General features: G+C 35.3%; 1 protein-coding gene across 1 annotated transcript in view; it reads left to right on the top strand.

Annotated features, from left to right (window-relative positions):
* The first annotated feature begins 18,105 nt into the window (after positions 1-18,105).
* Positions 18,106-22,432, top strand: part of RabX1 (RAS oncogene family member RabX1) — a 35,477-nt gene continuing 31,150 nt past the window's right edge. Inside the window, exon 1 of the mRNA XM_089712341.1 lies at positions 18,106-18,316. Within this exon, the coding sequence (XP_089568467.1) occupies positions 18,274-18,316 (43 nt within the window). The 5' untranslated portion in view covers positions 18,106-18,273. The remainder of the gene's footprint in view (positions 18,317-22,432) is intronic.

The raw sequence follows: 22,432 nt of genomic DNA, 5'->3' as shown, positions 1-22,432 counted from the left end.
ACACATCTAAAACTGAAAAAATAAGAAGGTCTCATACGTCTCATATGTTTCTATCAACAGACAAAAAATTAATTAAAATAGAGTCGTGAAAATTTATCACAATTAAAAAAATGCCGTTTAGCGGTATAAACGTAAAAACATTTTTAAACATTCGTATTGGCTGGAAGCAAACCTAACGAGAGTAGAAGTAATTTTAGAAAAATATGGACTTTTAAGTTTTATCGACTGAAAAAATAATATGTATGAAAATAAATGAAGCAATGTAAAGCGCGAAATTCGTCATACATTTTTTCTATATATCTATACTAATATTAAAGCTGAAGAGTTTGTTTGTTTGTTTGAACGCGCTAATCTCAGGAACTAGGTACTGGTCCGATTTGAAAAATTATTTCGGTGTTAGATAGGCCATTCATCGAGGAAGGCTATCCATACTAATATTATAAATGCGAAAGTAACTCTGTCTGTCTGTTACTCAATCACGCCTAAACTACTGAACCAATTTGCATGAAATTTGGTATGTAGATATTTTGGTACCTGAGAAAGGACATAGGCTACCTTTTATTGCGAAATATGTACCACGGGCGCCGGGGCGGACCACTAGTAGGCTATATATCATCACGCTAAGACCAACAGGAGCGGATCCACGCGGGTGAAACCGCGGAGCGTAGCTAGTGTATTATAAATGTGACCAATGCATCCAAAATGATTTAAGAAAATTGTCAAATACATACTAGCTTTCGGCGCATGGCTTCGCCCGCTTTGTCCAAAACCAATAAATTGTATACTAAAACCTTTTCGAGAAACACTATCTAGTTAAAAAGACCCCATCAAAACTGCGTAGATTTGAAGATTTAAGAATACAGGGGATTTTTTTTTCATTATTACTTAAACTTATAATAATTGTATACTATTCTATATAGTATACACTAAATATACATAAATAAGTACAAATAGCAGACGATATTAGTTGGAGCACTGTTGGTAACAGATCGCTTACACTGAATTAAGGAGAGGGGCTTGCCGGCGGATTGTGTGGTGTGTATGCGTTTAGATTTTGTAGGATTAAAAAAAAATCTTTACAGAATATTATAAAGTAGTATTTTTTTACCAAAACCCAAGTCCATTCAATACATATATATATGTATAACATTATCGCAAAATTTTTTAACCAGCAAGGTTCAATATTCAATTTCGTGCATTAGTTACTTCTAGTTTTAACAAAGATATTTAGATAAAAATTACGTAAATCGAAACAACGTTAACGAAAATCGAAACAACGTTAACGAAAATCGAAACAACGTTAACTGTAACACATTTACCTACATTTAGCTAGTCATGGACTCTTAGACTAATTGTTCGTAGTTGATAGCGTTAATTTTAGGAACTATTTGTTTGAATTGAAGATATTTAATCCAATTGGAGCGGACTAGAAATAAAAACTATTGCGAAAGCGGGAAAAGTCATCAATGGCTAGTTATAAAGAAATTCGTATATAAGTATCAGATTGAAATATGTAGGTAGGCATTTCATATTTTATGAATGGTGAAATTAAGATTATAAACATTAAACAACTTCAAAGAGTTAGTTCGAGTGATTGAATAATTAAATTATGCCACTTACGATAACCTAAAAACCCATAATCCTTTACTTATTAAAATAGAGCGTGTGTGTCGAGCACAAGTGTCGGAAGTGAAACTTCTTTGGCAAGATTCAAAGATACCAAAATCTTCGCCTTACTCCATGACGTGGCGGTATTGCCATGACATTGCGACAGTGAGATTTTACTCTCAACTCGCCTAAAGAAGTTTCACTTCAATAATACAATATTGTGATATGATTTTGTCACGACATAATTATCACACACATAAATATAATACATAATTACTGACATTCACTTTCTTTATTTGCACAATAAATATAAATAATATTAATTATCTGTGGCCACCCTACACGCAAGCGGTATAAATTACGTAGGAAAAACTGCGCCTCTTATCATTCGCCGCGCGTTCGTCGAAACGAGACGGCGATATTTACTGTCTTCGTCTACATCTTGTTATGCCGCGTATTTATAGTCAAGACCTTGTTCTGATAAAAATTATTTTCCAGTTAAAATTTTCAGGTAAAATTTCAATGTTTTTAAACGTGTTTACGAGGATAAAGTGATACATATACTCTGAAATTCGAATTTTCAGGGTTTCTTATTAAAAGTAAGTTTATATTTGTATTCAAAAATAAAATATGTAATCCTACAATTAAATAGTGTACTGTTTCTGTGTGAAGCTTTTATTTAACACTAGCGACCCGCCCCGGCTTCGCACGGGTGCAATGCTGATACTAAATACACTACAGAAAAACTGTGAACGTTGTATATAAAAACATAGCGGCCCGCTCCGATAGATAGCCGGGCGGCTGGCCGGTACCGCCGCAAACGGTACGTCCCGCAATTTTTAAATCTGTAATATCTTCGAAAATATTCACTTAAATCATACGGTGCAAAGTGCCATATAGATCTATATTAAATGAACAATGTATTCAAGGTATTTAATTGGTTAAGGATTAATGCTGTATTGGTTAAAATCGCTTCGAAAATTAGCCATTATTTGTCGTAAAAAGTAAATGACAAAAAAAAGTTATTGTGGGTTATCCATAAGAGATAGACATATACCATCGCGGACTTTTCTGTAGACCTTTTCAATGTGTATAATACTTAGTACATTATTTTGATAAAACTCGTAGGGTTCAGCCTGCGTTTGCAATGTAAGCGGAAAAAATGTAATTTTTTACGACATCACTTTAGAAACCTCAAAAATAACAGTACTTCTTCACTATTTAATGGATATTATTATACATATAAACCTTCCTCTTGAATCACTCTATTAAAAAAAACCGCATCAAAATCCGTTGCGTAGTTTCAAAGATTTAAGCGTACAAAGGGACATAGGGACATAGGGACAGGGAAAGCGACTTTGTTTTATACTATGTAGTGATAGGACAGTATTGTGGCTTTTCATGTAATAAATGTAAGTATAGAAATGATTTGTGTTAAAATTTTATTTAGGTACTATTAGTATATTACTAAATACGTACGATTAAAGATACGTATGAAAAGGTATTTAATTTAGCATTTAATTCTTTAACATTCTTTGCTGAAGAAAGATTGTAGATACGAGTTTAATGAAACTTGAAGTCATAAATATTTTCAATGGAAAATAAACAAAAAAAATCTCTAATAAATCAGTGACACGAATGTGAAATGCACCTACTTATACATGCCATAGTTCAGAGAGCTATAAAACATTTCTGTCAGTGTCATTTCCGTCAAAATCTAATTGCACTTGAATTGCACTAATTTTCATACCAATCAATTATCAATTGACCAAATGTAATACATTATTTGAAGTGAAACTTCTTTTCAATAACAAAACTTAACTCCTTACATACCAAATTCGTTCAAATTTTTCTTACATTTTTATCCCAAACTGATGTCAATCCTATAAATACGCAAGAGGGCGTGTATAGCCGTGATTGATGCCCTTTGTTTAAACAACTTACGCCGCTTCGTTACGGACGCCCGCGCCGTATCGACGGATTGTACCTACCTACAATTATTTATACAACTTCTAAATGCACAAAACTTGAATTGGTATTCAAACTTTGGTATTCTGTGTTGCTGTATGGATGATTTGTTGTTGATTTTAAAGAAGACAGCCTAATGATAAGACTTATGTCTACGGTCCTAATTAGAGAATAAAAAAGACGGGTTGCACTCCGGGAGTGCCGGCAGAAGTAAAAACTTGATTATTAACGTTGAGCATGTTTGATAGGTATCCATCCGTCTTACGCTTTTTCGATCAGGTCACGTGTCCTGACGCGAGTTTAAGATTTCATACCCATTACAGAAAAAGTGCTCAACGCCGCTAAAGAAGTTTTCACTTCAATAATTATCTTGTACGCGTGATTTAAACAACTATCACTTAACTTTGTCCTTAAAAGTTAAAATTGAACACCTTTAGAGATTTAGATAATTAGTATACCTATAATAAAATATTATGCCAAGGCCCAAGAGGTTGTTGGGATGAATTTTCATATTTAACTAGACCCTACGACATCGTATCTCGTCGTATCGTCGTGAAAAAATAATTTATATGTTAAAATGAAAGAAACAATGCAAACATAATAATAAACACTACATAAAAACACTCAAAATGTATTTTATACATGTTTGGATTACAAATTTAGCGAATATTAAAACAATTATACTCACTCATGTATTTTCTTCTTCCCATTTTGAATTTTATTCCCTCAATGAACTTTTTAGCTTGAATTAACTTAGTTATTAATATTCTTGTTATTAGTAATAGCAGTAGTGACTAGTGAGATTCCTCAATTTTGCCAACGTTCCATTGTAAATGTGCTTTGTTTACGTTAAAAAAGTTTTAATTAATTCGATCCCGAGATTCGATCATAAAGTTTCCACTTTCCGAATTCCGTAGAGAAAAATACTTCACCAAAAAGAAATGTCAAACTGACGCCTACCAAAGATAATATTATGTCGGCCATCTTGGACTTATCGTACCTATCAATTGAAATACTTTTAAAAACTATAGATAGTTATGTTATAATTATAATCATTAAAAATAGAAAGAACAATTAATTAAAATAAAATATAAATATATATTTCTGACAGGCATGTATGAAGAGTGTCTGTATAAAATATTAAATAAGTAGATAGATCTCTGTTATCCCTTTTTCCTTTGTCAGAAATGTATCATTTGTATATGCAAATAGTTTGGCAAAAATATAACAGAATGGTGTCATGTCCCGGATCGCTCTGAGCGCAAACAGAATCCGGCACCTCAAACAGAATACAGAATTGAGACGCGAATATCAATATTTGATATTTGATTTCGTGACAGCGAACGGCCATATTGCCGCGCTTTTTTGACGTTTAAAATTTATTATCGGTTGGCAGCTATTATTTTGTCAGTTATCAGTTATCACTTTAATCACTACGAAATTAGGTAGGTATGCGACGTTTGAAACAAACAATTGAGTTTATGTTGAATTTTTATAAGTAGGTACGTATTATTATAGGTAGATAATAGATAATATACACAAATGTAATGACAGAGAACTTAGCCGTATACCTACCTACCTCTATGTAAAAAAATAATTAATTCGTGGTACCTATTAAATATTAATACAGTAAACACGAATTTAAACGATAAACCATCAGCGTTTAGATATATGTACCTATCCCATATAATTATTTTATTGCAATGAATGAATTTATTGAGATAATTAACTGCAACGTTAGCGTTTTATCTGACTAACGCTCTGGGTTCAAATCCCTCAGGAAAAGCCAGAATAATTCCCTGTGCTAGGGCGTGGATTAGCATGCTTAATATCTTCTATCTATGAAAACATTATGATATTCATCTCAATTTGCTCACATATTTCATACGAAAATTATATTATTATTATTATTGCTGTGTTATTGCATAATTTAGATACTAAGCATTAAAATATTTAATGTTTGTAAATAATTAAAATCAATGCAGGGATCTATTCACTTACTATTACTATTTACGATTCTCCTTTTATTCCTGTCAGTCAATAAAAAAAACAACAAACAGCCAGCACGTCCGTCCATCGGATTTCCATCGCCCATTTTTTTATTTTTTTATCTATAAAAGAAAACAGTCACGGAATTGCGTTCAAAAATCGAACAACTTGCTCACGTCCAGGCAGTGCGGTAGCGCGCCCGGAGGCGGGAAGACGGCTGTTGATTGGTGCAAATTGAATTTGGCGCGAAGAGGGGTATTGTCGTGTCGATTGTTCGCTGATTGCTCGTTTGTGGCGCAAATGCATAACATGGATATGACGCTGAATATTTTTTAATACCATCCTAAAAATATAATATCTACTTATATGAAACTGAAGCTTAACAGGAGGAAAGGTCGACATCGGAGCAATGCGAAATGTGAATACCCTCCCTTGAATATATTGAGGTTAATAATTATACACGAAAGTGTCAATATATTATATAGAATCTGTCATAAAACGTTTTTATAATTAATATTCTTTACTTTTCAATTTAGATGCAAGCTCTTTGATTTGAACTCAATTGAAGCTTTAACATTTTACTATCAACATCTATATATTTTTAATATTAACACAGTTATCATTAAAATATGTCTTGCTAAATATAACTGACATTAAAGTTGTTAAAGGTAATTTTGAATTAGGAAAATGGTAATTTGGTAATTTGGAATTTGAATTTGAATTTAAATGTAATAAAACTCTGTGGTTTTTGTCTATGTTAAATAAAGAAAATGTCTGCAATGCTTATCTTATTATATCTTCCTTACAGCTATACAAAACAACTACATCCCTATGGAAAGAAGCAAAAATGAATATCTACTTAATTCTATCTAGAGTTAAACCTACAGAAAAAATGCAAGAAAGAAGTAAGTACTTACCTACTTTTCTTTGAAAGATCTCATATATTTTGCAGTTTGCATACAATGTGATCACACAATTTTGCTGTGATTTTGCTCTGTTTTCTAAACTAGGTTATTGTACGTGTGCCTGAGAAAACAATGCCTTCCCTTACGAGTTCATACAAACATTATTAAATAGTAGCTGTGCTCCGCGGTTTCACCCGCATTGCTCCAACATTGCATTGCATTGTTTGTTGGTCTTAGCGTGATGATATATAGGCATAACCTATAGCCTTCCTCGATAAATGGCCTATCTATCACTGAAAGAATTTTTCAAATCGGACCAATAGTTCCCGAGATTAGCGCGTTCAAACAAACAAACTCTTCAGCTTTATAATATTAAGTTTAGATAATAGTATAGATACACAAGTTATTTGGTTCATAAACCCTTAATTATTATAATATAAACTACCGTCCATTCTATAAAAACAAAAAGGCATATCCACACAATTCCAACATACGATAACACGATTTAGCCACTCTACCAAGTTACGACGAGCTTTGTTTGACAAAGTATATCGTTTAGACAGCCGTTTGTACAATGGATACCTATTCTATATGCTGTTTATTTACTAGACGAGCTATTTTTGGGGATAAAGTATGTATTTGATGATTAATTTTGAGATTATTAAGTAGAAGTAAGTAAGTAGAATTAGCTAAGAGTACAGTTTACACTGGTCCTGGTGGAACGAAATCGCATCTACAAATCTTTCTACACTAATATTATAAAGAGAAAATACCTATTATTTTGTTTGTTTGTATTGAATAGGTTCCAAAAATACTGGACCAATTCTAATAAATATTTTCAGTTTTCACCAATAGAAAGCTACATTATTAGGATGTATTTAACATAGTAGGTATGTACTAGGTAGACCGTATATTCATTTTATTTCGTTTTTATATCATGCATTTTCCCGAGCGTAGACAGGAAAAGCGGACATATTTTAAATGCGAAAGCTATTGCATAGCTTTTATCTCAGACTTTGAGCGCGGCGACCGAATGTAAAAATTCCATAACGAAAAAACCTAACACCCCCCAACTCCAACCGGCACAGCGATGCGATGCTATGCAATAGCTTTACCGCGGCAGTCCTTGAGTGCCACACGTATTTTTTTATTAAGCTTTTTTATGAATGACTAGATTTCCGTCTGCGGCATCGCCGTTTTTAAAGAAAAACCCGCATAGTTCCCGTTTCTATAGGATTTGCGGGATAAAAAGTAGCCTAGGTCAGTAGTATTTGTGTGAAAAAATAACAAACATCTATCCTCACAAACTTTCGCATTTAAAATATATTAGTAGGGTTTTTGGTCGGAGATAATTAGGTGTTCAATCGATAGATAATAAGAAAGACTTCTCTTTACAGCAGTAAAATATCTCATTCCCATAGGAATTTCCTTTGAAGAGCGGGCGAAGCCGCGGGCGGAAAACTAGTAATGTAGGTAAGTAATAAGCATCCGTCCTACACATAAAGAGGCTTCACTTATCAGTATATATCAGTATAAGTATGTACTTGCATATTATATTTTCCTTCCTATAGTCTGCTATATGTGCATGGTTAGCATATTATTTATGAGAATAAACAACTACATATATATAACTTACAACTTTTGGTCTTAATTCCTTAGCTTAATTCCGTCTAGTCCAAAAACACATGTTTTTAGGACTTGTTCAAAAATTGTTCATCCATCATTACAAGAACATGAAGTTACATATGCATAATATGAACATAATAAATAGATACCCACACTTTTTAAAATTAAAGGGTGTTCAGTGTAACAGTGTTCCTCTTGTAAAGATGACTAGGTACTTATATGTTTTTTTAAGATAATAATAAGTATTAATTTAACATTAATTGTAAACATATTATGTTTCTAGATTTCCGACAGTATCTAGTGAAAAATTTTCGAGCAGGCCGAGTTCTGAAAGTTATTGCGAATAAGGTAAGTATGTAGTTTTCTTTCTACCCTCCAGTCTGTATTTCTATCCTACTAATATTCAAAATCGTGATGCTCATATAAACATTAACAAAATTGCAATTGCTTTCGCTAAATGTATACAGCATAAATACGATGACTCCAAAATAACCAGCTAATAAATGCCAAATGCAACCCAAGCGAGTCAAACACATAAAAATTCAGAATTAAATCACTACTAACGCCACCTATTAGCACATCTCATGAATGAAACAACATGGCCGCGGCGTATAGATGGCGCTCTACAATTTATGGCCACTCCTAACATTACGACCACTTTGCCCCCATTTCTGAAGCTTTTATCTAAATTAATCTCATTTCATTGTTGGTAGAAACATATTCGTAGGAATTACATTTACGATTGTAATTTGCTTAATGTAACATAGAGATTTTTGGTCGATTTGTTTTATGATAGTATAAATAAGGATTTGTTGTGACAAAATGTTATAGTTTGCTTGAGTGTTGTACATTTCAAATGCCTAGAAAATATTCATATACCTAATAATAAAACATAAGAGTAAAGTGATACTAATCTAATACTAACGTTATATTTTATTCTATAACATTATATACAGACATATTTGTTAAATACATATATACACTATACTTTTATTATATCGGCATTAAAATACGCACGCTGTATGAGAGCAATAAATAAATCTTCTTCATATAAAAATATAAATTAGCAAAAATAATAAGTAATATTGATATTAGCACAGACTAATAATAATATACTACGGATATTAGCATTAATTCATCATATTGTAGTACAAATTACAATATATTATATGTATAATATGTTGAGGACTACAGTACCTACTTAATTCTAAACTAACAATGAATGCATATTTTTTTTGTTTTCTTTGTTGTTGTGGAATTAACGAATTTATCACATATATAATATAGACCAATATTTAAAAAGTATTTGTTTCGCTTTACAAATGAATTAACAAAATTACATTAATTTTTATAAATGGCTACACCATAATCGGAAATCACCCTAAATTCCCGCTTAATTTACGTTCCCAACCGATTTTCCTCATTCGAAACAGTAATATGTTAGTCGAATCGGTATAATATGTAAATTTCACGCATATATGTATGTTGGAAATACAAGATTTCTTTGTGGATTTGTTAGTGGCCTTTTCGGGGATCAAGATCTATATGGAGTTGTTAAAACTAAATTTATATTATAAAAATATAAGGGCTATTGACACACACGTTTTAAGTTGATTCTTCGTAAACTTGAAACGGTTCTACGGATGTAGGTATATATTTGGATGTACAGTCTACATACAATTTATAACCTGAAGCACAGATAATATACCTAGGTAATACTATACGGTCAGCAAGTACATATTTTATGATTAATTTTTACTAGCTTCAACGTAAACTTAACGTAGGTTCCTTTCAAATATCAACAAAATCATACCAAAATTTCACCCCATTCATTTTAGTATTATCCCTCTGATAAAAGCATAGAAAAGAAAAAAATAGCATTAGCATCTACTCGATATAAATCCCACAGAGTTTAATCTGTATAATGTTTTCTATTTGCTCCTTGACTTGTGGCTGATATCCTCTTAAATTCCAAAAAAGCGAAAGAAACAAATTGGACCTTATTGTAACTGAAAAAAGTCTATTTTTATCTGACATTACGTCTTATAAATCAAGTTCTATTTTTAAATATTGTAATGGCGCCCGACATCCTTGCCAAAACGAGGGAAAATCGGCCATCTTGATTATTTTCCCGCCTTTCCTATTGATACTAAAGAATTGATTGCCGATCTCGATATTTATAACCGTCATTAAGGCTGCAGTCCAGCAAAATTGCGTTTTCAACAAGTTATTTGACAATTTTTTCCCGGCTAATGAAATGATAAACTGATTTTTTTTTTCTTGTTTATCAATTAGTGTTATATACGCAATGCGCGTGAATTTTTTCACATTTATAAAGTTACTTTATGTTACCTTAATCAGGCCTTAAAGATAAGTCTCTTTCCCCCAAAATTATTTCGAGCTAAGTTTGTGCACTCACTACGTTGCAACCGATTACAATTTACATAATCTGATCAGCGCATTATTATCCTTATATAGTCGTTATTAAAAACTGCTGAATACAATTGCCGAAAAACTTATGATTTTCTTAATTAGAGCGTTATAAATTCATTAAATTTCCCATTTTTTGCCTTACAAAATCGATTGATAAATACTGCTAAAAGTTATTTTTTCCATTAATTTATTCGAGTTGGTTGAAGACCAATGAGTATTAATCCTTTAAAAAAATTTTTTTTTGAATTTTGATAATTCTTTAAATATTAAAAAAATATTTAAAATAATATGGAAAAATCCTAGCGAATTTCTTTAGTCGCGCTCCTTGGGCCGGAGCGTTCTGACGTGTGCTCTACGCTCGATTTTCCTTCATACCGAAGTGAAAGTTGCTCTACTTCATTAAATTTAATATTTTTGTTAATTGATTATTTTTATCTTAGTTTTGTGCAAATATTCGTATTTTTAAACATTTGATTTCGATATGGAAAATAAACGAAAAAAATACGCGTGTAACTACTAGAAAAAAAATTATCTTCGAACATAAAGTTAATGAAACCAAATAGATTGCAAAGGTGATTGGCAACAATTTCTTTATTTTACGGGGTGTCAGTAAAGGGATGTATATTTCTTTAAAACTAAAGTAAGTTCATAAATTTTCTTATAATATAATTTTTTTGAAGTTCCAAAAATGTTTATTTTTCGTTTGAGAAATACGAAATATAATATTAACTTGTATTGAGAACTTGAACTTCCCAAGTTCATCCGGGGAAATCCCCATACGGGGAAAATGATTTGTTTACTCCAAAATTGATCCGAGGTGTTTTAATTTTTTCTTCTAGTCATTTTCAACGTAGCGGCATGTTGTTTGATTATTAATTTTGTAACTTAAATACAGGATGTTGGTTTTATATTCTGATCTTACAGACGCGCTGACAAATTTAGTCCACCATTTCTAGTTTAGTCTAACTACCAAAAAACTCTAAGTACCAATATTAAAACGAATGGATTATCATCACATCATCAAAATTCAGTGGGGTTGAGAACTAAACAAACAGAAGTAACAGAGACGCGAAGTATAATATAAATAATAATAATAATATGGGCGTAGGGATGTGACGACCCCATCGCCCACGGTTGGAATATCTATTGTTTACGTGACAATAGATATTCCACCCGTGCAGTCAGTCAACCCGCAGGACACCTTGTGGCGTGGTGTCGGGGAGTAGCGACCCCGCGGGAACCGAGTGCTCCCGGGGGAGGCCCCTGTCTTCATCTCCGGCTTGCCTTCACCGGCCGGTCGGAGTGAAGCCTGACGAGGACAGGACCCCCACCTCTGGCTTGCCTTAAGCGGCCGGCCAGAGTGGAGTCGCGAGAGCTTTTAGCTCGAAGGGTGGATGCGAATCGTAAGTGGCGAGTGGGCACGTGATGCTGGACCCTCAGGGAGCGCGTGATCGTAGTTTAAAGTCCAGGGACGCCTCTCCACCCTTAGCTGCTCACAATATGTTGCCCCCTTGTCGCACTATTGCAGCGACTTATTTCGGGGGCCCATACAGTGAGAGGGCGAGTCACCACCTGCCAACAAATTTTTACTTCCCTTAAAGGTAGAAAGGCAGGTGCCATAGTTTCCATAGTCCCCAATTCCAGTCCATGTAGCATCCCATTCCATAGCCCGGTTTATTTTGCTTCCATTTCTCACAATAGTCCTACATCGGCCGCGGACTGCCCAGGACTGTATCTCTATAGTGCAGTCATGGGCAGACTGCGGCTGGTGTCCCACAACACAGTAAAATTCTCGAAAGGGCCTCTGCGTGTTGGATCCGTGTCCCCACGTAAGCCTTCCAAAAGTCCGGGTACCGTCCTTCTGGTGGTACCCGAGTATTATGGAACCGAGAAACATAATAATATAAATAATAATAATGCGAATAGTGACAGTGCGCATCGACACCCTGAAACAGCAGGTCGCAGCTTGGGGGAAACGCATAAGACGGTACTCCGAAACAACAAGGAGACACCGTGAGAATCGTCTCTTCGAAAGTGACCAAAGGAAGTTTTACAAGTACCTTCAATCTGGGGCTCGGCAAGCACACATGGGGCCACAACCCGAAAAGGCGGATCTGATTGCCTTCTGGCGTGGAATATGGTCTCATGCTGCTGAGCACGTCGAAGGTGCTTGGATGACGGAGCTGGAGGAAGCGTGTGCAGCCTTACCACCCATGGACCCTGTTGTTGTCACAAGAGACGACATCAGCGCAGCAGTCCGAAAATGCCCGAACTGGAAAACTCCAGGGGTAGACGGACTTCAGACTTACTGGCTGAAAGGGTTCAACGCATGCCATGCTACCTTAGCCCGCCAATTTGGAGAAGCGATTGAGCACCGCTTGCTTCCAAACTTCCTCACTACTGGGGTCACTTATCTAGCTCCTAAATCCAACCGTTCCGCTGACCCGTCACAATACCGCCCAATCACGTGCCTACCTACCATCTACAAGGCACTGACATCTGTACTGGCGGCCAAAATTGCCAAGCATATAGATGGCAATAGAATTTTGGCAGATACACAGAACGGATGTCGGGCGGGTGGTCGCGGAACTAAGGAGCTTCTCCTGATCGATACGGTTATTGGTCAGCAGGTCAAGCGTAACAGACGCAACTTATCCGCTGCCTGGATTGACTATAAAAAAGCATTTGATTCGGTCCCCCATACATGGTTAACGAGAGTCCTGGAACTTTATAAGATCGATCCTTCGATCCGAGAGCTTCTCGGAACATGTATGGGGCAATGGAGTACGATGCTTTGTCTCCAAGGTAAGCGGCTGTCTGACGCGGAGGACCGAATAAGGATACGGCGGGGTATTTTCCAGGGCGATTGCCTGAGTCCTCTATGGTTTTGCCTGGCACTAAACCCTCTAAGCTATTTGCTTGAGAGATTAGGGTCCGGATTTCAGCTTCGCAGGGGTGGCCTAAGACTTAACCATCTGCTCTACATGGATGATCTCAAATTATTTGCGCCTAATAGGTCCAGGTTAACGGAGCTGCTAAACATCACGTGTGATTTTAGTGGCTCCATTGGCATGGAACTTGGGGTGGATAAGTGTGCGGTTATACATGTGGAGCGGGGTAAAGTAACCGCGTCTGATGACATAGCACCATCTGGCGCGGCCCATCTTAGGGTACTTACAGAGGCTGAAACTTACCGGTACTTGGGTATGTCACAGAACATATGTGTGGAGGGGGCGAGCGTGAAACAGGATGTTGCCGAGGTATTTTGTGAACGCATGACAAAAGTTTTCAACAGCTATTTGTCAGGCGTGAACAAAATACGAGCGTTCAATACCTGGGTCATGCCCGTTCTCCTGTACACATTTGGCGTACTCAAGTGGACTCAGACCGAACTGAACGCTCTGGATCGGAAAGTCCGCACAACTATGACTCTGCATCGGTTGCATCACCCGAAATCGTCAGTGATGAGGCTGTATATCCCTAGAAAGTGCGGTGGTCGTGGCATGTTAAGTGCCCAATCGCTGCACAATCGTGAGATATGCAAACTCAGAGACTATTTCCTCGCAAAGGTTGGTCATGCAATCCATGCTGAAGTCATAGAATGTGACAAAGGACTCACTCCCCTATCCCTGGCCAAACAGGACTGGCAAAAGCCGGCGGTGCTCAGCATTTCCGACAGGGAGGCCATATGGAAAGAGAAAGAGCTACACGGTAGGTTTCACAAGATTCTGCATGAACCTCATGTAGATTTCTTGTCCTCCGTGCACTGGCTGCGTTTCGGTGACCTCTTTGGGGAAACCGAGGGTTTTGTCTGTGCGATACAGGATCAGGTGGTTAAGACGAACAATTATCGGAAGTACATCATAAAGGACGGGACCCAGGACTTATGTCGTATGTGTCACCGTCCTGGAGAAACTCTTCGACATGTTACTTCCGGTTGTTCCATGCTTGCCAACACTGAGTACTTGCACAGGCACAACCTAGCAGCTAGGATTATCCACCAAGAGCTCGCTCTGAAGTATGGCCTTCTTGACGGAAAAGTGCCTTATTATAAGTACGCGCCGGAGCCGGTCCTGGAAAATAACCGTGCCAAATTGTACTGGGATCGGCCCATCATCACAGACAGGACTATTCTAGCGAATAGACCTGATATTGTGGTGATGGACCTAGCAACTTCCAGGATTTTCTTGGTAGACATCACTATCCCACATGACGACAATCTTGTTAAGGCCGATTCAGATAAACGGCTCAAATATCTGGATCTGGCGCATGAGGTTGTCGAGATGTGGGGCGGTGTCTCTGCCGAGATAATCCCCATAGTTGTGTCCACCAATGGGCTGGTTCCTACCTCCTTAAAACAATATTTAAGGAGGTTGGATTTACCGGTGAAGCCCATGACAGTGGGGATACAGCGGGCAGTCCTGCTGGACAACGCTCGGATAGTCCGTAGGTTCCTCACTCAGTCGCCCTAGACTCCGGCCGTCTGGCCACTCAGCCGGAGTTGTTCACAACACCGCCGCGAGGCGAGATACTTGCCCCCCCAATATAAATAATAATATAGTCTGTTTCTTTTTTTATGTGTATTTACATGGTGCTGAATAAAGTGTATTTATTTATTTATTATAAAGGACGAAAACGATAATTCGTTGATGCTTTCCCTTTTCGACGTATTGTTAGGGTACATCACCAATCTGCAAAAAACAAAACTGATGATTCCCAATTGCTGATTAAAAATGAAAAACAAATAATCGACAACAGTGGTGAAAATTTGCTGATCACAATGAAACATCCTTCAGTGGTAGCAGATTTACTCATTTAAAATGTATCGGTGAACAGCGTAAAGGAGAGGAGGACAGGAAAACATTATGAATGTGGATGGTGGATTGTATACAGGGTGTAATCGATAAGTATGTGCAGGCGATTATGACGTTATTATTGCAGGTATCAAAAAACTTAAAACAATAGCAAAAAAAAAGAGCAAAATGACAATAATAACTTTTTAAAAGTATAACGAGAAATATCTAAAAAATTTACTTTATACACTCCCATATCAAAAAGGGAAAATGGGACTAGTAGAAGTTAAATGTCTAATTCCGGCAAAAGATATGAATGCGGAAGATGCGGTTAAAAAAAAATTTAATATTTGAAATACAATGCAAAAAAGAACACTTTTGTCATAGATAAGAATCATGACAATTTTTTCCAAATTCAGGGACAACTAAACGTTGCAGAAGCAGAAGTCTGCTTATTTGCTGTTTGGACTGGAGTGAATCATTCGTTAAAAATAGAATATATAAAAAAGTATGTAACGTTTAGGCAAAATAAAATGATGGACCATTATCAAGATTTTACATAAATTGCCTACTGTCAGAATTGATTGATTCGAGACTTCAGCATTCGATGCCCATCAAGGACCCATCCTATATCATTCAAGCGATTGAAAAAAAAGAGATAAATCCAGTGCAACCGATAAAACATCAGAATGCTAGCAAAAGATTTATTAGGTTTATCAATATAAATCTATATATTATACATAATATAATAAATCTGTAGAAGACGCGAAGACTGACATCCGCGCGGACGGAGTCGCGGGCGGAAGCTAGTCAGAAATAAATATCTTTTGTTTTCATTTGCGTATTTTTCTATTTTATAATTTTTTAACACAAACATTACATTTTTTTTATTAAATACAAAATTTGTTTATCCGTTTTATTAGTTAAACTGAACAACTTTCACTAAGAAACTAAGGTCGAAAAAAATGTATAGAGTTCTGCATTTTGTATGGAAAGCTTATTTTTTTTATATTTCGTCCAAATTTCTTTGTAAAAGTTGATCAGTTATATAAACATGAAGTTGAAGATATAGAAAGTATTCGCAAATTTTGTGTACTGATAAAAAAAAATCACCCGGTGTAATTTTCACGAAAATTGTTTCAAATTGTCATTTTTGGTACTTATTACGAATATTAAATTATACGAATGATTTAATTTTTAAAAATTAAGTGGAGCAACTTTCCCTTAGTACATTTGTATTATTTACATATAGGATGACAGGATGCATTTGTTTGCACTACTAGACCAAGCCCTTAAAGCATAACTAACGGCATCTTTAATTTTTTTAGTATTTAATATTTCAATTAAAAATATCCATCAATTCTAAATTACGATTCATTTTGTATTCGCCATAAAAACGTGACCAGAGAACAAGTAATATAGAGCGTCACAAGACGAAGCTATTGGCATGAAAATTACCTATGGTATCTAAATTAAAGCCTCAATTAATTGTAATTAATTTCACAAATGTATGAACCTTTATTGGTCTGTGCGAACCTTTAAAATATGTAATAGTAATTTCTGGCCTCATCGCGTCGCTCGGTTGCCCCTGAAAGCTCATAGAAGCGCTCTATACCATTTGTACACCCGAAATCAATCAAATTACATACCTACATATAAAATACCTTGATATAATATTGTTTTGTTACTGATACATGAGATCAAATCAAAATCTCATCATAATATTAGTTCAAAATTGATAGAAATATTCGAGAGATGCGATGGTTTTACCATAAACCATTTATTGGTTACTTTATGTGTTAATAAACCTTATTTATAACTGCACTTTATAGTGATTGCCGATTGATTGCCAAATCGTTATGAGTTATATCGTAAACTTGAAGATTAATGATGCTAGGCTGATAGGCTATAAAGTTATAAATTGTTTGATATTTCTATAGGAACTTCTTAGATATTAGTAAAGATTACTTATTACCACACTTATTACTAATACAGTATGGGATAGGAATTAATACACCTTTTGAATAACTGTAATTATTATGTACTAGCATTCCGCCTGCGGCTTCGCCCGCGTTTTCAAAAAAAAACCCGCATAGTTCCCGTTCCCGTGGGATTTCCGGGATAAAACCTAGCCTATGTCACTCAGAAATGATGTAGCTTTCCAACAGTGAAAGAATTTTTCAAATCTGCCAAGTAGTTTCGGAGCCTATTCAATTCATACAAACAAACAAACAAACAAAAAATCAAACCTTTCCTCTTTATAATATTTGTATAGATGTATAGATAATATATACGTCATGTTGTAGCCGATAATTATTTCATGAAGTGGACACATTAGTACAATATAATACCTATAATCAAAAATATTATTGTATGTAAAATATAGTACTCTCGGATAATTTTTTTTCGAGAAAACGAAATGTATCTACATTTTATTTTCGAGAAATGCGATTATTGTTTCAACTGTTCGAGTGAAATGTTTTACAAAACACAATCCTAGAGCCATCTATATTAACTGTAAGTTGTAACCTTATTACTTGCTAGGCCATAACCGGTAATATCCTTGAATGTTTGTCTATATTAATACATGAATAGATCAACAGATGTCGCTACAGAAATTTGTCTCTTCTTTTTTTCAAATGGCAACTCCCAATCCCAGTGAGGACGGATTCTGCCAATGTCAAGTTTTGGACAATTTTGTCTATAGAACCGTGCTAAAACTCTACCAAATTGAATATGCTACAACTTCCACAAACTCTATGGACATAATTAACATTTCAATTTATGCGCCTTACTTCAGAGATGTTATTTGTGTTGCAGGTGATGGACGTCAATTTAGTTTACAAACTTGTTTAAATTTTAATTTTAGTTCGATGTAAAAATGTAAATTAAAATAGTGTGTAGATAGAAATTATTCTGTTACCTTTAGTGTTATAGTGATTGTGTATAAAATGAAAGTGGTGGAAGCAAAAATTGTTGTTTTAGGATCGCAAGGTAAATATATATTATTGTATAGAATTAGTTTAATAGTGAAAAAATGTGATCATCTATAATGTTCCCTGTGTCTTGATCGCAGTTTGAGCGTTGGAATGTAAGCATACCAGAAATTACGAAACAAACAGATTATTGTGGAAATATTCATCGTTTGATTACATACACATTTCTTTCAAAACTATCTTTGTAGAAAACTAGAGTAGGTACCTATGTACTTATAATTAGGTTCCTCTTGCTGATAACACCGATAATTCATCTGAATTTAGAATTGAAAATTGTTATTAAGTTAAGAATACATGATAATAAAATGAGCAATAATACAAAGAAAGCGATAAACCAATTCAAATTGATAACTTCTAACTATTTAACTTAATTAAGTAGGTATATAGCTATACTAGCTTCCGCCCGCGGCTTCGCCCGCATGGTGTTTTGATAAAAGGTAGCCTATGTTCTTTCTCAGGGTCTAAAGATTGTCTGTGCCAAATTTCATCCAAATCGATTGAAAGGTTTAAGCGGGAAAACGTAACAGATAGAGTTACTTTCGCATTTTTAATATTAGTAGGGAAGGGATTTCGTTAAGTTTTTCGTGAATCAAATCTGATTAAATATATGCCTAAATAATCTAGTTTCATGCTATTGAAGTCTGATTGCAATAGATTAAATTCTTCAACTAACAATTCAAAATATTTAGCAATTTAAAATTTTTTATAGGGTACTTAAATCATGTTTTAAAAATGTTTAACGTGTTACATTAAAGAATGCAGGTTAAGTGCATTCTTTTTTATCTGTAAACAATAAATACTTGTCATAGATAAAAATTTCACTACAAGATATAAAAAAAATAATAAATAAGACTCGTGTTATATTATATTGTGTTACATTCAACCCTGACCTTTAGTTCCTATGTGGCTATGTTTTATTAGTTTTTTGCTCAATGCTGTTACTGTGTATGTTACGAATAAAGGGCAACACCCACATACAATGATATATGAATAACAAAAAGCTGAAGAGTTTGTTTCTTTGAATGCACTAATCTCAGGAATTACTGGACCAATTTACAAATCTTTTGTTGTTGTATATGTTCTTGATCTGTGAGTATAAGCAATATTTACCAAGGGCAAAGCCAGAATGAACTGCTATCTATACTGATATTATAAATTTTGTTTGTATGCGCTAATCTCTGGAACTAAAGGTCCGATTTGAAAAATTCTTACGGTATTAGATATTCCATTTATCGAGGAAGGCTATAATATATCATCACGGTAAGACCAATAGAAGCAGAGTAATGCGATAGCTAGTAATAAAATGAAATAATACCTATGTGAAGTTGGCAACTAACTGAATAAAAATGAGTGTTTCTCAATTCTATTCGATTGTACTAGGTTTGTACCGGATTGTACCGCTATTTATTTCGTTTGTACCCCAAAGGGGTGGGGAGAAACATAGGGTCGTAGTTATATGGCAACTAAGTGAATAAAAATGAGTGTTTCTCAATTCTATTCGATTGTACTAGGTTTGTACCGGATTGTACCGCTTTTTATTTCGTTTGTACCTCAAAGAGGTGGGGAGAAACATAGGGTCGTAGTTATATAGTTCGCTGCTAACTGAATTAAAATGAGTGTTTCTCAATTCTATTCGATTGTACTAGGTTTGTACCGGATTGTACCGCTATTTATTTCGTTTGTACCCCAAAGGGGTGGGGAGAAACATAGGGTCGTAGTTAAACTGAATAAAAATGAATGTTTCTCAATTCTATTCGATTGTACTAGGTTTGTACCGGATTGTACCGCTTTTTATTTCGTTTGTACCTCAAAGAGGTGGGGAGAAACATAGGGTCGTAGTTATATAGTTCGCTGCTAACTGAATTAAAATGAGTGTTTCTCAATTCTATTCGATTGTACTAGGTTTGTACCGGATTGTACCGCTATTTATTTCGTTTGTACCCCAAAGGGGTGGGGAGAAACATAGGGTCGTAGTTAAACTGAATAAAAATGAATGTTTCTCAATTCTATTCGATTGTACTAGGTTTGTACCGGATTGTACCGCTTTTTATTTCGTTTGTACCTCAAAGAGGTGGGGAGAAACATAGGGTCGTAGTTATATAGTTCGCTGCTAACTGAATTAAAATGAGTGTTACTCAATTCTATTCGATTGTACTAGGTTTGTACCGGATTGTACCGCTTTTTATTTCGTTTGTACCTCAAAGAGGTGGGGAGAAACATAGGGTCGTAGTTATATAGTTCGCTGCTAACTGAATTAAAATGAGTGTTTCTCAATTCTATTCAATTGTACTAGGTTTGTACCGGATTGTACCGCTATTTATTTCGTTTGTACCCCAAAGGGGTGGGGAGAAACATAGGGTCGTAGTTATATGGCAACTAACTGAATAAAAATGAGTGTTTCTCAATTCTATTCGATTGTACTAGGTTTGTACCGGATTGTACCGCTTTTTATTTCGTTTGTACCTCAAAGAGGTGGGGAGAAACATAGGGTCGTAGTTATATAGTTCGCTGCTAACTGAATTAAAATGAGTGTTTCTCAATTCTATTCGATTGTACTAGGTTTGTACCGGATTGTACCGCTATTTATTTCGTTTGTACCCCAAAGGGGTGGGGAGAAACATAGGGTCGTAGTTATATGGCAACTAACTGAATAAAAATGAGTGTTTCTCAATTATATTCGATTGTACTAGGTTTGTACCGGATTGTACCGCTTTTTATTTCGTTTGTACCTCAAAGATACATAATATAACTTCGATCCCATATTTTTCGCCCCACCTCTTTGGGGTACAAACGAAATAAAAAGCGGTACGTTCTGGTACAAATGTAGTACAATCGAATAGAATTGAGAAACACTCATTTTTATTCGGTTTAACTACGACCCTATGTTTCTCCCCACCCCTTTGGGGTACAAACGAAATAAATAGCGGTACAATCCGGTACAAACCTAGTACAATCGAATAGAATTGAGAAACACTCATTTTAATTCAGTTAGCAGCGAACTATATAACTACGACCCTATGTTTCTCCCCACCTCTTTGAGGTACAAACGAAATAAAAAGCGGTACAATCCGGTACAAACCTAGTACAATCGAATAGAATTGAGAAACACTCATTTTTATTCAGTTAGCAGCGAACTATATAACTAAGACCCTATGTTTCTCCCCACCTCTTTGGGGTACAAACGAAATAAAAAGCGGTACAATCCGGTACAAACCTAGTACAATCGAATAGAATTGAGAAACATTCATTTTTATTCAGTTTAACTACGACCCTATGTTTCTCCCCACCCCTTTGGGGTACAAACGAAATAAATAGCGGTACAATCCGGTACAAACCTAGTACAATCGAATAGAATTGAGAAACACTCATTTTTATTCAGTTAGCAGCGAACTATATAACTACGACCCTAAGTTTCTCCCCACCTCTTTGAGGTACAAACGAAATAAAAAGCGGTACAATCCGGTACAAACCTAGTACAATCGAATAGAATTGAGAAACACTCATTTTTATTCAGTTAGTTGCCATATAACTACGACCCTATGTTTCTCCCCACCCCTTTGGGGTACAAACGAAATAAATAGCGGTACAATCCGGTACAAACCTAGTACAATCGAATAGAATTGAGAAACACTTATTTTTATTCAGTTAGCAGCGAACTATATAACTACGACCCTATGTTTCTCCCCACCTCTTTGGGGTACAAACGAAATAAAAAGCGGTACGTTCTGGTACAAACCTAGTACAATCGAATAGAATTGAGAAACACTCATTTTTATTCAGTTAGTTGCCATATAACTACGACCCTATGTTTCTCCCCACCCCTTTGGGGTACAAACGAAATAAATAGCGGTACAATCCGGTACAAACCTAGTACAATCGAATAGAATTGAGAAACACTTATTTTTATTCAGTTAGCAGCGAACTATATAACTACGACCCTATGTTTCTCCCCACCTCTTTGGGGTACAAACGAAATAAAAAGCGGTTCAATCCGGTACAAACCTAGTACAATCGAATAGAATTGAGAAACACTCATTTTTATTCAGTTAGCAGCGAATTATACATATAACTACGATCCTATGTTTCTCCCCACCTCTTTGGGGTACAAACGAAA

This window comes from Colias philodice, chromosome 28, assembly GCF_061535455.1.
Source record: "Colias philodice isolate Cphi_HAF_F1 chromosome 28, ilColPhil1 Martin Lab GWU primary, whole genome shotgun sequence".
NCBI classification, from domain to species: domain Eukaryota; kingdom Metazoa; phylum Arthropoda; class Insecta; order Lepidoptera; family Pieridae; genus Colias; species Colias philodice.
Note: the sequence above shows the minus strand (reverse complement) of the source record. Positions and strands in the feature narration are given on the sequence as shown.